The 17,868-nt window shown below is 37.6% G+C and overlaps 1 protein-coding gene across 1 annotated transcript in view; it reads left to right on the forward strand.

Moving 5' to 3' along the window:
• CACNA1I (calcium voltage-gated channel subunit alpha1 I) overlaps positions 1-17,868 on the forward strand; it is a 67,778-nt gene that overhangs the window by 23,839 nt on the left and 26,071 nt on the right. Inside the window, exons 6-16 of the mRNA XM_053470282.1 lie at positions 466-556; positions 1,963-2,141; positions 3,549-3,947; positions 4,975-5,075; positions 5,753-5,876; positions 13,270-13,338; positions 13,439-13,623; positions 14,792-14,918; positions 15,609-15,734; positions 15,839-15,928; positions 16,593-16,785. Of these exons, the coding sequence (XP_053326257.1) occupies positions 466-556; positions 1,963-2,141; positions 3,549-3,947; positions 4,975-5,075; positions 5,753-5,876; positions 13,270-13,338; positions 13,439-13,623; positions 14,792-14,918; positions 15,609-15,734; positions 15,839-15,928; positions 16,593-16,785 (1,684 nt within the window). The remainder of the gene's footprint in view (positions 1-465; positions 557-1,962; positions 2,142-3,548; positions 3,948-4,974; positions 5,076-5,752; positions 5,877-13,269; positions 13,339-13,438; positions 13,624-14,791; positions 14,919-15,608; positions 15,735-15,838; positions 15,929-16,592; positions 16,786-17,868) is intronic.

Raw genomic sequence — 17,868 nt, forward strand, 5'->3', positions numbered from 1 at the left:
TCATACGACCTCAGATGACCCATGCTCTGGTGCGTTCATATACATCAGATAGCCAGTTATGCTTCATGGCCCGCTTACACCCTGCAGCACTTTAAAACACTGATTAAAAAAGCAAAGTATCCATTTGGCTGGAGCTAAGCCACCAGGATTGAAACACTAAGGGGGGGGCGGGTTGGCGGCATTGGCTTTGGTGGCACCTAGGGAAGGGTTGGACCTTCTAACCTTCCTTCTAGCTGCTCGCTCACACTATTAAGTAGTTTCGCTTTTACTGTGGGTCACGTAACATGATGTTACGTGACCTCGGTGCATTCTTGGACCAAATTGAATTTATGCCAGTGGTTTTTGGATCTTGTCAATCAAATCAGATTTCTTAATTTGAAGTTATCTTCCCCACAATATAATTTTTTTATTATTCATGTGATGTGTAAGAAAATGCCATTATTAGTGTTGCTTCTCTACTCATAGGGGGATGCCAATAGGTCTTTCTCTGATGAAGACAGGAGCTCATCAAATATTGAAGAATGCGAGAAATATCACGAGGCTCAGCTGGGATCTGGTAACAATAATAAAAAAAAAAGTCTATTGTACTTTGGGAATGTAAGGATGGTGATGACATGTTTACACAGGTTTAATGAAGTCATTATTTAGGTGAGCTGGAAAAAATGGACAAATACGGTAAAATTGGAGTGATCGCCACAAAATCCAATCCAACATTTCAATTTTTTTTTTATATCTACATCTAATTATTTTAATCTGAAAAAAAAATCAATTATAGTTGTTGCATTATAAAATATTTCTGGGCAGCAGCATATTAGCCATTTGTAGGTGTTCTATCTCTTTATCAACCAGATATGCTAATAAGTCTATGGAGGAATGGACTTCATTAGCATTGCCATAAATCAAATTGGTTTGGTGGTTGAGCAGGGAAAGTCACCAAAAGGTGAAAAATAGTATGATAATATCATTGGTAACCTACCTTACTATATATATCACTGTATTTTATGCTTAAGGAGAAAAACATTTTTCCCAGTGGACCTTCTCTTTATTGTTTTTTTAATGCTGAAATTAGCATACCTTGCCAAATAATGGAAAATTAATTAAAATAATTTTAATTACATGATTACTAAAATTACACTCAAGTAGGATGGGCTTCTGGAGGTAACCCAAGAATAAATTAAACTTGGGGCAAAAGCGGTAGATGCAATAAACACATGTTAAAGGGTACACTACTAGAAAAAGAGAGTTTCACTGTCTATGTTATGTAGACCATAGCATTCAATACCTTTTACATATACTGCTTTGTTATTTCTTTTTGACATTTTTCAAAGCAATTATTTAAAGAGCATCTAACAAACCAGAGTATAAATTACAATTCCTTCAAGTTGTGTTAAATTTACTGGAAAGTCAGTTAATTTACCATAAATCACAAAAAATGAATACTGCGCATTTTGGTGAGGCATTGTATAAAGGATACAAATGAGATCCGTTATTATGAATTTCTTCATGTTGAAATTCATCATACAGTAAAAATGAGAGGGTTGTTTCTGTATCGAAAATGATAAATGGCGGATTATCTGCATCAGTAGAGAAAGGAGTGGTATATATTTTAGGTGGTCACAGATGTTGATGACACCCATGTGTATAAAAACAAAACTGCTAGAAAAGATTGGTAGTGCCAAGATGAGTGGAGCGTATAGAAAGTTGGGTGGGTTTCACATCTAACCATTATTATCTACTAGACGTGTATTCTGCCTCGAAGGGGAAGTGCCATGGAAAAGTAAATATTGTACGGTAGTTATACAGTAATGTGGCAATGCTAATGAAGTCCTGCTTAATCCTTTCCTCCTTGGACTTTCATTAGTCAGAGTGTCCAGCTATGTGATTAACACTGAGCCAGCCTATTGTTTACTACAATCTATTTGTATCTCCCTCCTCTGTTATTCAATCCTCAATGTTTTGCAGTCCCGATGACCCCAAATGGACACCTGGAAAGCACACCAATTACAAATCAGCAGATTACCGGTGGCGTAATGAACACTTCAAGAAATTCCCTTCAGAGGGATCAAGTCCTTGTAGCGGTAGACTGCAGGAAAAGCAGCGTGATGTCCCTGGGCAGGACGACCTATGACCAGCGATCACAGGTTAATACTTAATATTAAAGAAGCAGTTAAGGATGTATGGAACTAGCTAATAAAAGTCCACTTATTTATATATTATATATATTAATATATTGTCTTATGTAAAGAAACCCATTGACTATTTATTATATTAGTAATGTAATATAAGCGAAGAAAACATAAACATATTTGGACATCTTAAATATCTGTTCTACAAATTATTATTATTATTATTAGTACAGTAAAATTTGCGAGATAAAGCAAATGCATGAATCATCAATGATTTTAGGGTTTTTTGTTCTGATACATTGTTTACCCTTTAAGTACCAATGTCAATATCGAAAAGTACAATCTGAACAGTTTTAAAGCTTCTACAATGTCAAATTATACAGCAGGTATATTTATGACATGACTGTTAAAAACACCATTGTATGCTATACATCCCATGCAGCAATAATAACTAAAATGTAGTTATATCTTCTACAATCAATTATATTCTGTGAAAAAAAGTTTAAGCTGTTAATTTCTTCTGCATTTCTTTATAATTTTTTAAAGCAGATCTGCCACTTGCCCAAATCCCACATTTCCGGTTCAGTACGTCTAAATTAGTTTTGCCACCTACTATACCAATTTTAACTCTTTTGGAACTAAATGCAGCGTTAGAAACACGACTCCTAGCACTCTTGAATAAAAACCTTTCCTTTCTTTAATCATAGGAAATTATATCTCACATATTTATTGCCAGTAACACTTAATATTCATGTGGCAAAAAAAAAGAATAATGTATAAGATGTGCTCCAAGTTTATTTGCTTACTAGAGAGTAATATTAATATCTACATTAAATATCACATTTTAATCCAAAACAAAAGCACAAACTATAGGTGGTTTTAAGAAATGAAATTACATTTTAAAAAAGCTTCACAGATGGCAGATCACTTATGATCACTTATGTAATATGAACACACTAGGGTTCTGTTGGCGGTGATCAAATTAATTGTGCAAGATGGGGTATGATGCCTTTTTGTACATACGCATACAGATATCTGCTCATGTTGGCAACTGTTTAAAGCATAGTACCATAGACTATATTTTGTACATATAAAATATGAGTTAAACAGGAAAATTAACCCCTTAATGACAAAGCCCGTATATGTACGGGCTCAAAATGCATTGTTTTCAATGGGTTTTGGGACCGCCCATTTTCCTTAAGGGGTTAAGAGTGTTGTAAATCTCAATAGACCATTAAAAGGTAATTATTTAAGAAGAGACTACAGAAGTTTTGTGATATTCTGTCTGAATTATTGCAACTCTGCTGGCTATATATAAATAAAGTGCAATTTAATGTAAAATTGAATTTTTAAAACAACAAAATCATAAAGAGTATGTTATGATAAGTTTAGAAGATTTGACGGTACTTTTTTGTTTAACAGACCGGGTCGAGAGCATCTCATTGGGGCCGCAGTGGAGCATGGGGCAGCAGGCGATCTAGCTGGAACAGTTTAGGACGCCGTCCGAGTATAAAGCCAAGACCTCTTACTGCAGAGCACGAATCCTTACTTTCTCAGGGAGAGGACCATAGAGACAGAAGTCATTCCAGGCGGGCATCAAGCCTAAAACACAGAAGGGCGATGTCGCTCGACAATAAGGGGTCTTCAGATATTCCAGATCAGCCAGGAGTTCATGCCAACCACAGGGTACCTTGCAAAGAAAACTCAACACTAGGGGAGCACCAGGATCCCATGGGAAAAACACAGTCAGTCATGAAAGATGTATTTCCAAAAATGAATAACCGGAAGGATAAGGAAGAAGAAGAAGAAGAAATTGATTATGTAAGTAATATTCTTTGAATTTCCAAAAACATGATGCCCTGCTTTAGAACAACATCCTCACTAGAAAAACCTCTATTCCCTAGAAAGGTCAGTCTTTAAGGTTTAAGTTTAGGATAGATACACAATATTAATATAAAAGAAAACATTTATCCCTGTATGCACTTCTGATTTCTACCTTACTTCCCTATCATGTTAATATGCAAACGTTTCAGGAGACAGAGATAAAGAGAGAGCAAAAAAAGATAAGAAAAAAAAAGACAAAGCATAATTGTTAGCAAGCAATTCAGTGAAAGAAGCATACGAAGGCTACAAAGCTAATTGACGAGCTGAGACTATGCTGTTAACAATTGTACAAGAATTGGTGTAAAATAAAGCCTTGAAAAAAAATATACATTCCTGTATTCTATTGAGTAACTCATTTCTGTTCATAAATGTGAATTTTAAAGTTTGGCCAGGGGCCACTTCTCAAGACAAAAATGTAGCTGTATTATTTAGATTAGTGAAAAAAGACATGGAAATTAATAGTGTCCAATTGCTTTTCTGTCTGGAAATAATCCACTTTGGCAAATCTCTTCAACTTGGATTAAGTACAGATAGCTCTTTTGAAATACACGCATTTGTAATGTGAGTAAATATAATTACTGTATAGTTCCTTGATCAAGAATGATAAAAAGACAATTCATTTTAGTACATTATTGATACGTATGGGGTATGGTATCAGATTGGGCATATTCTGTATGATATTTTTCTTTAAGCGATTGTTGCCAAGTATTTCTGTGAAATAAAATGATGACAGTAGAAAGCGAAGTAATCATTTTTTTTTTGATAGTGCTCCAATTTATATAGCAGGGTAAACACAGGGACATGTACAGAGAGATTATCACAACACAATCACACATTGCAGAGCTTGGACAGCAGATGACAACTCCAATTAAATGTAAACAAGTGACTTGTAAATAGATTATGACAAATGCGAAGAAGTAGAGAGATGTGCGAGGTCATAAAGTATTATCCCTCTTCTTTACAGAGTCTCTGTTTCCGAATCAGAAAAATGATTGAAGCATATAGACCTGATTGGTGTGAATTACGTGAAGACTGGTCTATATTTCTTTTCTCTCCTCAGAACAGGTAAACATGTTTTTCCTAAATATTTGTTATTTAAAACATTGGGAAATCAAATAAAGTTAACAGTCTGATGGCCAATAAAAACTGATGATACAGCCAAGCTGTGGGAACATCAGGGAACACATCAATGATGATGTAACCCTTTGACTTGTATGCATGCTACTTGCATGTACCTTCATTTCTGTTGATGGGCTCAGCTGGTATTATTGATTTCTAATAGATCATGCATCCATGTCATCCTGGTACCCAACAAACCAAACTGTAAATTTTCTCTTAGACATAGTAGACACATATCAATTGAGTCTAAATCCACACCATGGACAGTGTTAGCTGGAAATGCTAAGGTGCATGCATCCCAAAACCATTTCTTATAGTGTATTTGGAAAGCAATCAATATTCAATTTAATATTCTGATACCACATTAAATAACTGCAGTATTGTACCACATAAGCCTGAAAACATCCCCAAAACCCCAACATTGCCAAATTGTAAACTTGTTTTTTCTTCTACAATATAAATGATTATCAGTTTTATTGTAAATTCTGTCCTATATTTTTAGTAGGTGATGACATCATTTGAAAAGAATTGAAATCAAACAGCTGCCATACTGCTGTTATATAGAATGTGATTGTGTCTGTCATGCCTTTGGTTCCAAATGCTGACCAATTGTTTCCATGTAGGTTCCGCATCATGTGCCAGACAATAATTGCACACAAGCTTTTTGACTATGTCGTTCTTGCGTTCATCTTCCTCAACTGCATCACTATCGCCCTGGAGAGGCCTCAGATTGAGCACAAGAGTACGGTGAGAGAGATCTTTCCTCTTTAATATTGTTTTGCTCGGTTACTGCAATTCTCACTCATCTTATGGTTGTCTATTCCAATAAGCCATGATTAAGTCTTTAAGCCACTGAAGCTCAGATGGCAAGGAGTATTGAGCTTAACCCACTGAGTGCCAAAGAGGTCTGCAGTATATTATAGAGCAATGTTCTAAGTACACCTTAGCAATAAATGAATAAATATTTTCTAATGCATTGTGTTTTTCATTTGCTGTATGTCATAGGAAAAACCTGTATTTTTTTAATGAACTTCTGTTCATGTGAAGCTTGTCATTTTATCTTGATCATTTATTTTAGTAAAGCATTGGCTCCCCTGCATATGCTAGTTCCTTCTTTTTTTTACTATGCACAAGCTATGATGCAGTAAGTTTCTGGTCATGCAAATGCAGATTATTTTACTCGCTCCTTAAGAGGCCTAGAGCAAATTTGGTAAAGATCATTGACTAACTCAATCACGTTAGATTGCAAGCTTTCAAGACTACATAGGTCTGTTGTTCAGACATATTGTACATTTAAAGCTAGAATTGTCCATACATTTATTTAGTAATGTCCAGACAGTAACAAGATACATAGACTATGAATTGAGATTAGCAGTGATGTCAGGGAAAAACGCAAATCTGTGATTACTTTAGAGCGTCAGTGTGAATTGTAACATTCGACACAAACAGTTATCAACTGTCCCATACTATGAGCACATATAACAAGTAATAGTGTGATATAAACAATTTATCATGGGTTGAACCATAATTAACTGTGTCATATTTTTGTAGAGGTCTAAGCAGAAAGTAGCTATTTCCTGAGCCGGACTGGGAATTAAAACTAGCCCTGGAAATAATTGAATACTGTCCTCATATTTCATGGTGCCCTTTACAGTGTGGGTTGGAAAAGTATGTGAACACCTACGCTGCTCATTTCAACAAAAGCTAATTGGAATCAGGAGTTAGCAAACCTACAGTCAAATCAATTAAACAGAATTGGAGGTGTTTAGAGCTACTTTGACATAAAAAAACATGGGTTTGCTATTTTCAAGAAGTATCTGCTGGTCTGACCCATGTCTCACAAACAGGGCCGGCCCTCCCCCCCTTATCTACCCTTCCTCTCCCGTACTTACCTTTCAGCAGTCCTGCGGCGAGTCTCCCTGTTCGGTCTCGGTGCCGGCTTGTAATGCTGAGCGCCGGAAATGGGGTAATCTTCCGGCACTCAGCATTACAAGCCGGCACCGAGACCGAACAGGGAGACTCGCCGCAGAGGAGAGAGAGAGAGGGGCGCCGAGCGGGTACTGGCAGCCTGGTAAGCGAAAACCGGCGCCCCTTTCTCTCTCTTTCTCTTTAAAAAAAAAAAAAAGGCTTGGGGTGGCAAAGTGCCGCCCCTTCAAAAGTGCCGCCTGGAGCAGTTGCCCCACTCGGCTCCATTGTCGGGCCGGCCCTGCTCACAAAGTAGAAATATCAGAAAACCTGCAAAAAAAATAAAGCTGCAAAGGGTTACTATGTAATTTCAAAGAGTTTTCATATTCATCAGCCCAGAATTGTTTATAAATTTAGTACTGTGGTTACTCTCCCTACAAGTGGCTGTCCAGCTAAGATTACTCCTTGGGGGCAAGAATGTTCAGTGAGATAAAAAAAAGAACCAGCTAAAGACTTTAAGGAATCATTGGAAATGGTTAAACTGGATCAAACTAGGATCCTGTGTTCTGGAAGAACACCCAGCACAATGCATGGCATAAAAAGGCCACAGCATACCAACATGCAAACATCATCCAAACGATGAAGTGCAGGGGGGGGAGCATCATGATTTAGGGCTTCCACATTGTGGAATGGCCTTAAGAGAGCCGTTCAGACCAGACATCCTAGGAATATGGCAGTTCTGTAAGAAAGAGTGGTCTTAAATTCCTACTAAAGTTGTGCATGTCTGTAGCTACCAGAAAGGCTTGTTTGAGGTTATTCCTGCCAAAGGAGCTTGGATCAGTTATTAAATCTAAGATGTAGATCAGATCACATTTTTATGTCCAATATGCTGAAAACCAGGTAATTATAAAGAGTTTACTTAATTTTTCTTGCCACTATAAATAGAAGAACCTCTCCTTTTTAGGTTAGCACAAAACCATTACTTTAGAGTGACAAATTAAATAGGGCAATGTGTTTCAATTATTGTTCCTGAATTGATTTTAAGCTGCATATTTACACTACCAGCAAAATGACTCAATTTTGGACAACCCAAATAACAAATCAAAAAATTGATTGGTGGCAAATTAGGCAAGACTGGGGACTGTTTTCCACTTTTAACTTTGACTCAATTTAGAGTGACAGAATGATTTCAGTTTTTTGTGGGTTGGGTAGAGGTGGCAGGTATGCATGAAAAAGTATTCAGATGACTCCTGGTATAACAATCTCAAGTAGGCTAAAGCCTTCTTGCCTGGAGTCAGAAAAACAACCAGCCACATGCAGCAACAGCAGTACTAGCAAGCATCCTTGCTGTAGTAGTGGTAAAATATTGTCCACCCCATATACCAACCTGATGCGCAATTTTAGCCAATAAAACATCTCACAGAGGGGTCATGTTCTGGTGCATAAATTGGATTAAAGGAAAGATTGGTTGTAAACTATTCTGTTGTGAAGCGTAGAATAAAACAACTACCAGTGCCACCAAAACCCGCTCTTAGGATTCCCCACTACCACAAGCACTGCCATCACTGGAACATTTCTAACCAGAGTAAAAATGGGCAGACACTGTCAGATGATAGTAGCAGATCTATGTTACAAAAGCACCAGCAGGGTAGCTATACTTCAGGTTCCCCTACATGCAATGGCACCAGTAACACCATCACCACCATTACTAATACTCTCATGGGAAAGAAAGCTAGTACCACTGCTACCTCACCTGGTGTACAGTGCCTTAGTAAATTGTGGGATTAGTTTGAGAGTATGGAAGATGGGCCCACTGGAATGTGCAAATTGTGAAAGTTCCTGGGTAAGGTGGACATCTCACCAATTCTGGTTTAAACCAACACCTGTGGACACACAACAGCACAGCTTTTCTTCAGGGGCAAACTGGCTGGCAATTATTTAATTTTTATGAATATTGGGGAAATTCAGTCCTGCACCAAGGAGCTAATGCCTGCCCAGACCATGCTTTACAACTGCTGCTGCTACTTCTTCCTTACTCTGAGGAGGAAATTCAGCCCTATACCGAGTAGCCAAGTTGCTGCTGCTGTAGCTCAATCTCCTGCCTTACTCTGGAGGGTCAGTTTTTGTTCTTTCTTTCTAATATTGGGGAACTTCAAACAGTGCCTGCCCAGGCCACATGCTTAACTACTGCTGCTCCTCTATCTCCTTCCTTACTCTGGGGTGGTCTATTTTACCCTTCCCTGTGATTTTACGTCCTTCCTTACTATGGGGAATCAATGTTTGTTATTTTCTCTAATATGGGGAATTCAGTTTGTCTACCAGAACCTGTCCTGCCTCTATGGCTCAATCTCCTTCCTTACTCTGGGGGATCAAGTCTTCTTCTTTTAGCCAGTATTAGAGGAATTTATGTACAACATGTATGTGTCTATGTAGCAGAGGTGCCCTGCCTTATTGGCTCAGTCTCTTTTATTACACATTTCGTCTGAATCCATTCTGCTTGCTGTGCACAAGTCTAACTACTACCAAAGGGTGGTAGATAAAGGCAGAGAAAGACAAATAGTAAGACTTAAGCTTTATAGAGTTAAAACGATTTCAAACACGCTCTTCACAAGACGACAACAGTTAATGGGGTGATAGCCAAGTATGTATTGTAACAGTGGATGCCTACAAATGATATTGCTATAGGGTCAGATCAGTAAGCGGCAAATGGGCTGTGACTGTATCCAGTATTGAAGTCAATGAACTTCCCTGGTAATGCGGCTCTAGCTCAAAGATACGTTAAAACACCCTTCAGACCAGTTTTCTATCACTGAATTATACATGATAAGGAAACACATTTAAAGCAAGGAAGGATGAGAGAAGCGATCCTATGCCTATCTCCCCAACCTATTAGTATTATTATTATTCTTTCTTACTGCCGTGAAAAGCAGAGATGTACCCCATATGCAGGGGAGCCACTGTTTGACATGGTAATCCCAACATGTATTTTGCCACATACTGTGACTTCATCAATACATTAGATAAAAAAAATATATAGTGCCAGCAGATTCTGTAGCACTGTTACAATAGGTGGCAGTAAAAATAACTAACAGAGACAATTTAAAACAACAACATTAAAGCATGCTGGTAAAGAAGTAAAAGAGGACCCCGCTTTTGCAAGCTTACAATCTATATGGTGGTTGAGAAGGAAGTGAGACAAGAGTACTTGGGTGAGGATGGGTTCATTTTAGTGAGGGTGATATGGAAAACTCTGTGTTAATCTTGCAGTTGGGCATGGTGGATGGCTTCTTTAGAATGCTGGTTGCGGGTTATAAGAGGAAACATTGTATATGTCTAGGAGTAGGTAGGTTGGATTAGGTAGGTTTTTAGTGAGCCTTCAGGACCAGGGTTTTTTTTTTACCACGTTTGCTCTAAAGGACCAGTCTTTATCCCCTTAACAACCTGGCACGTCATGGCATTAACCAAGCTTAGAAAGCGATCTAAGATTGTTTTCTTCACTTAAACAGTGTTGCTGTAATGCCTCAATGTCAAGGCATTCAGCAACGCCGAATATTTAAAAATAATATGTAGTGATGTCACCATCAGGGGAACCATCCAGTTTCAACAAAATGTAAAAAAAAGTCAGAAAATATTAAAAAAATAAAACTTTTATGAGCAAGTACTAAAATTAGTACCATATCTTCTCAAAAATCCTGACATGGAAAATGAAACATACTAGCATTTCAAATATCCAAGAGGTGTCTCAAAAAAAAGAATGGTTTGATGGGGTAAATTTTAGTGGCCGGGTTCAAAGATGGCCCAAATAGGGCAGAGGCACAGACTGATCAGATGTCAAAATGAGAAAAAAAAGCGCACTTCTTAAATGTGGCCTTTTAGCCCCCAACCAACCAGACATGCATGGGTGGTGTCACTGTAGTCGAGAGATGTTGCAGAAACACATATTGGCGTGTTGTTTGGCAGTTACATATACCAAGGTTTGTACATTTATACCTAAAATACAATGTTTATGAAAAAGAACACAAAATAAATTAATACCACAAAGTTTGACAAAGAGTGTGCCAGGGACTGGCTTCATACAGAAGACTGTAATGACTTAGAGCTCCCAAAGATGGAATTCAGGAGTTATTGCGCAGTAGTGGAGTCAGACAGGGGCTGGTGCAGGGCTACTGCACTCTCCAGGGTGTTGAGCTCCTAGGGTTGTGCGGCCACATACCAGGGCCCTGACATAGCAGCAGATGTTGTCCAGAACAAGACAGAATGATATCCTACAGGCACCCTGCACAGGCATGAGACATAGCACAACAGAGGAATGAGCAGAATGCTGCAGGCTGGGAGTAGGGAAGCTAAGCAGAGTAAAAGCAGAAACAGAGCGAGCAAGGGGGACAGAACAATGAACAGGGAGACTGGGCAAGAAACATAGCCAGACAGGACATACATGGTACAGGACACAACAAAGGACAGGGAAACAAGACAAGGAACACAAGGGATGGCGTGAGGAGCCGAGATCCTCAGATGCTTCTCCTTTAAGCAATTATAGGAAATCTTAAACTGGGACATGGGGAGAGGAGAGAGGAACCAAGATCCTCAGATGATTCAGGGAAAAGAGGGCACAGTCACATTAAAGAGTGAAACACATAAATACAGGACTAGTCTAGGACTATGTGATAATTGGATATTTAGTCACATCTTATGGCCATATTATGCTTAGCCCACCACTACACCAAGGCACTCCAATATTTGGTGGGTCCTAGCGCTAAACCCTGCCTACTGAATACTAATAGGCTGAAATTAAAACATTGAATCTAAACATAGAAGGACATGCCCCCTCGATCATGGTGATGTGGGGACATTTTTAAGCATCCCCTACCAGGTACCTTCACTTGTCCTATGAGGATACCTTGGCATGATGTACCTGTTACATCAGTAGTGTGGAAGAAGGTCAAAATCTGACAGAACAGGTTGGTGAATTCCAGAGAAGAGGTACAGCATGGGTGAAATCCTGAATATGCAAGTGGAAAAAAGTAATATTGGTAGAAGAGCGAATGAAGGTAGTTATGAGAGTATTTGGATACTGGGTTCTATGTGGCCAGGAATTTGAATTTAATGATAGAGGGTATAGGGAACCATTGGAAACAATGGCACAGTGGTACAGCAGAAGGAGAGCGTTCTTTCTATCTCACAGTAATGAAATATAAGCATTATATCAACAACATATTCCGAATGTATTCTATTTTGAATATGGCACAGTGGGGCAGCAGATGAAGGGCAATCTCTCTCCCTCACGGTTATAAAATATTAGCCTTTTATCAATGACATTTTCCGAAAGTGTTCTATTTAGCATTTGGAATCTTTAAAAAAAAACTCTACTGACAACTTCACCATACAACTTGTTTTAACTGCAATTGAATGTGAGCACATCTTTCCAAAACTGGTTTTAATGTAGCTTGTTACCCAACTTTCTTAAGTAAGGTTTGATGAGAGAAACTATGTGCCACAATATTATTTGTTGGGTTCCAAGGGGAAAAGATAAAAGAAAAATGGCTACATCAGATCTGTTTGGCACAAAATGCCATACTATTTAAAATAGATGATGCAGCACACAATTATTTTATTTTCATGGTGGATATATGTGACTATCCATAGCTGCCCAACAGACATGTGAAACACTGCATGGCGATGCTTGAACAGGAGGGATTTCAATCATTGAAAACACTCACCTTAAAGAAAATGCAAAATGTGAGATGCATGTTATGTTTTGTTATATGGTTCTTACCAAATGATTTCTTAATATTTAGAGCTAATTTAAAAATCACAAGTCCTACTTATAAACACACAACTGATGACCTTCTGTTATGAAGTTATAAATTTGGACAAGTTCGCAAAAACTACCCAAAAGGAAACAGTAGGATGTTTCTGTCTAGGCAAATTTCTGTTACAAATAGTGTTATAGAACATTGGCTATACTCTCATGGACAGGACTAATATGTCTACATATACAACTACATATGCAAGTGTATAGGAAATGCAGGCCCACTCAGAATGCTTTCCTCCCATTCATCACAACAGCATTTTAGCCCACAAAACAGGCTTCATCAAGCTAAATAGAGCAAGACTAAGTGTTCTGAGAGTGTTTTACACAGATACACTCTGCAGAACTTGGGGATTTTCTGTATTTAACACAAGGAGATATACATTAATCCATCCCCCCTAATTTGCTTTATGTTTCTTCCCACAGGAGAGGATTTTCCTGAGTATATCAAACTATATATTTACAGCTATTTTTGTAGCTGAGATGACATTAAAGGTATGTTTTTTGAATGCATAGTAGCAATCCCATATTCATTCCAGTTACCTGCCCATCCATGCTTTAATGTAGAATTGTCTTCATTTGGTGCTTATTTTAGGTGGTCTCTCTTGGACTTTACTTCGGGGATCAGGCTTACCTTCGCAGCAGCTGGAACATCTTAGATGGTTTTCTAGTTTTTGTGTCACTTATTGATATTGTTGTATCTGTTGCCTCAGCTGGAGGAGCAAAAATATTGGGAGTCCTAAGGGTGCTTAGACTTCTACGAACCTTACGACCTCTAAGGTAAACTACTATGATTCCATATGAAAATATTCCATTCTCCATATATTCTTTGGGAGACCAAATGGATAGATAGTCCTGTGAAAAAAAAACATGATTTTACATATCAGGACATAGTAACAATCATCTGTTTCTTAGCAAGTCTACAAATTAGGTAAATACAACCTAAGATGTACAACAACACATGACATATTACAACATGTCATGATTTATTGAACAAAAATAAAGCCAAAATAGAGAAGCCATATATAGAGAAGCAAATAGGTACACCTTATGTTTCAATAGCATGTAGAACCACCTTTAGCAGCAGAACTTGAAGTAATTATTTTCTGTGTGACTATCAGTCTCTCACATCGTTGTGGAGGAATTTTGGCCCACTCATCTTTAGAACGTTTCTTCAGTTCATTGAGGTTTGCTTATGCACAGCTCTCTTAAGGTCCCGGCACAGCATTTCAATTAGGCTAAGGTCTGGACTTGGGGTGAATTTGCTTTCCCCTTTTGAATAATCTTTCTCACTATAGAATGATGGACTTTAGATTGCTTGGAAATGGCCTTAAACCACTTCCCAGGTTGATGGGTCGTTGCTGATGTCTTTACTACTTGCATTGTGTTAACACAAACCTAAATGCTCCAGACCAGCAAACTGCAAGAACTTTGGCTTTTATAGAGGTGGTCACAGTTGCTAATGATCACTTATTCAAGGGCATTTAATTAGCAGGACCTGTCTGCTACTTAGCCTCTTATTGAAGCATTGATGGTGTACTTATTTTTCACACACAGCTTCTCCATTTTGGCTTATTCTTGTTGAATAGATCATGACACGGTATAATATGTTGTTGTTCATCTGAGGTTATACTTACCTAATTGTTAGACATGCTAAGGAATAGATGATTGTTATGTTCTGATATGTAAAACCATAGAATGTAAAGAGGGTGTATTTTCTTCTTCACACGACTATAGATACACTAAACTTATCTCCAACGTTTTAAAAGCTGTATTATCTTTCTCCACATTTTATCAAGCCACATATGTGTTGTTGACCAAAATTGATTTGCTATTTTGAAAAACAAAAAACAAATAGTTGTTATAAATTACACAACCAGCTACTTTAAAAAGCTTAGTTGATTGTAAACATTATGGTTAATAATTACAAATATTCTTTTCCATGTAGGGTTATCAGCAGAGCTCCTGGACTGAAACTGGTGGTGGAGACCCTAATATCTTCTTTAAAACCTATTGGAAATATTGTTCTCATTTGCTGTGCCTTTTTTATTATTTTTGGGATTCTAGGTGTGCAGGTAACAATTTGATTTTGCCCTGTATTCTTACACACAGTACATCCCCTTTACTATTAGAGGAACCCTTAAAGGTTACTCTACTCTATGAAGAATATTAGAAGAATATTGGAGCGTCTTAGCTGCAAATGAAATAAAAGCCACCATGTTGCTCTATTCAATGTACATTTGTATTGACATCTGTCTTGGATGTTTTGCGAATGCCCCTTAATGACCGTGTTTGAAAACCTCCTTAGGAATATTCCCCTGGTGAATAGGTCCTATCATTTAAGTGTTTATAAGATGACCCTTGTCCTACTGTATTCTTTGTCTTTACCTTTCAAAAATGTCATTTTTTACAGTATATTTTTTCTCTTACCTTGTCCTATGTCAAATTCTTATATTACACATATTAATGACTGTAGAATGCTGTAGGCGTGGAGCTGCCTGGTTTAGAGATACACAAGATGTAAATGGGAATCTACCCAAGCCCAGAAAGAATTTTCTATTTTTACATAAGTTTTACTTACCTGAACTTAATAGACAAGGTGACCATGGGCGCTCAATCGAAAAATGCCTGCTTTTAATTTATTGGTATCTGTGGGGTCTTTGTTTTGCCCTTTGTTCATTCATCTCATTAAGTGTAATTGGGCCACATGCGTTCTCTGTAATTATATTTTGTAATTCTTTACACACTTCATTTCTTTACTGCAGCTTTTTAAGGGAAAATTTTTCTACTGCCTTGGTGTAGATGTTCGAAATGTCACCAACAGGTCAGACTGTGAAGCGGCCAATTATAAATGGGTACACCATAAGTACAACTTTGATAACCTGGGGCAGGTAATTGCTTACAGACGGTTAAATACGTCAGTTTTATTTAAGTTTCGTGGGATTTGCAAACTAACAAAATCTAATTAAATGTGTGTAACTTCTTTCAATTTCAGGCGTTAATGTCACTTTTTGTTTTGGCATCTAAAGACGGATGGGTTAATATCATGTATAATGGACTAGATGCAGTGGCTGTGGACCAGCAGGTAGAATTTCTGTTTTTGTCCTTAATATAGCTTAGTGATTAAACAACAACAAAAACAAATTAGTGACCTATTCAGAAAAAATAAAAATGTCCACCTTATACCACCTATGACTGCCAAAATTGTTTAAAAACGACTAAGCATTCAAAGCAGATATTTATCTTGATTGGTAGCAGCTTCATTATTTTTAATACTTTAGCTAGTGGACATTTCTATTTTATTTTTTACTGGGGGGGGTCAAATGCAAAATGGTATTTCAGCTTTGGGAATTAAAGAATAAGCCAGCATTTAACTATGAACTTTAGAGCTGTCATATCTTCATCTTCATAGAATGATCCTTCCTTAGACCTCTTATGCATAGCTTTTAACCAGAACCTTATTCTGAACCGAATACTTTGTATGCCAAATGTTAAATAGGTGCATAACTAGCCCTTTGACTTTAACTCAACATTATTCTTGTATATGTAACAGCCACAAGTGGATCTGCTCTATATTAAATTCTTTTACGCTTTTTTTTGTTAAAAAAATAACTTTTATATGCGAAATTAGTAATATCTGCACTGTTGAGGTGGCAAAGGTGGATAATTCTCAGTCAGTACCTGTGATACTTGTTACGTGCTATATTAAATGGCTTCTAATTGTTTTTGTTTTCTTGTTTGCCTTTTAGCCTATTACCAATCACAATCCTTGGATGCTGCTTTATTTTATCTCTTTCCTACTCATTGTCAGTTTCTTTGTACTAAATATGTTTGTGGGTGTAGTAGTAGAAAACTTCCACAAGTGCCGACAACACCAGGAGGCTGAGGAAGCCCGGAGACGAGAGGAGAAACGCCTTAGGCGGTTGGAGAAAAAAAGAAGGAGTAAGAGAAAGCCTAAGTGTTCGGTCGGTTCGTAGGCACTATAACTTCTCCCTATCTTCTTCCTCCTGCCTTCAGTGCCACTATAAGTGTCCATAATCTATCATGCCCATTCAAGTTTCAGTTTGTAGATCTGGTTAACTTATAACTGATAGAAATCAACCTTTTTAACAACAACTGCCAGCAGGGTCTATGTATCAAAAAAGACAAAGACATGCCACCAGTACTGAATATGTGTCAGCATATATGATGCACAAATAATACAAAAATAGCTTGGATTTCAGATCCATTATTGACAAGATATTTGCACATCTTACCTACTTGTTCCTTAGCAAATGGTACTAGAGTCTAAAATATAGATCCTAAGAATAAAAAATAACCTGAGGGTCTATGAAATGTATGTTTGTGCACACATTATGAAACAGAAAATGAATTACTAGACATCTGCAGAGTACACCTTCAGTATACTCTTGGTTTTGTAGACTGATTTGATTCATAGACCTACTGAGTGTCTCACATTGCCTTGCTTTGTTTATTGTCACCAAATGTATTCACTGTTTTGAGTGAATATATCTCATATATGGAGCGAGAAAGCAAGATACCTTAATACAAAAAAAAGAACTTAAAAAAAAAGTAGTGGTCAGGTCAGACTAAATTATGAAGGCCAGCAAACTGTGAAACATAGCTCAAAAGTGGGAGAGAAGAAAGATAGAGCAGTGATTCTTAAACCTTTTTGGTCCGTGGACCACTTTGGCATGGTATAAAACGCCAAGGACCACCCCACTTCCTGTTTATGCAAGGAAGAACATGCATGCATACTTATGTACTCTTAATAGTTCTGGGCATCACCATAAAGATCCCAAGTTACACTGATGGTCCACGGACTGCAGTTTGAGAAGCACTGAGATAGAAAAGGGAAGAAGGGTTTGCTTTATATGTAATTATATGCAAAATGGGTTCAATATTTTATAATGTACTGTTCTATTACCCCAGCCCTTTTTTACCCATAACTGTTTCCCTTCCAGAGGGACCTGCACGGCATAATTCTACAATGCGCTGCAGGCTTCACTGGCAGTTAAGGGTTAA

The sequence above is a fragment of the Spea bombifrons genome, chromosome 6 (assembly GCF_027358695.1).
Source record: "Spea bombifrons isolate aSpeBom1 chromosome 6, aSpeBom1.2.pri, whole genome shotgun sequence".
NCBI lineage: Eukaryota > Metazoa > Chordata > Amphibia > Anura > Pelobatidae > Spea > Spea bombifrons.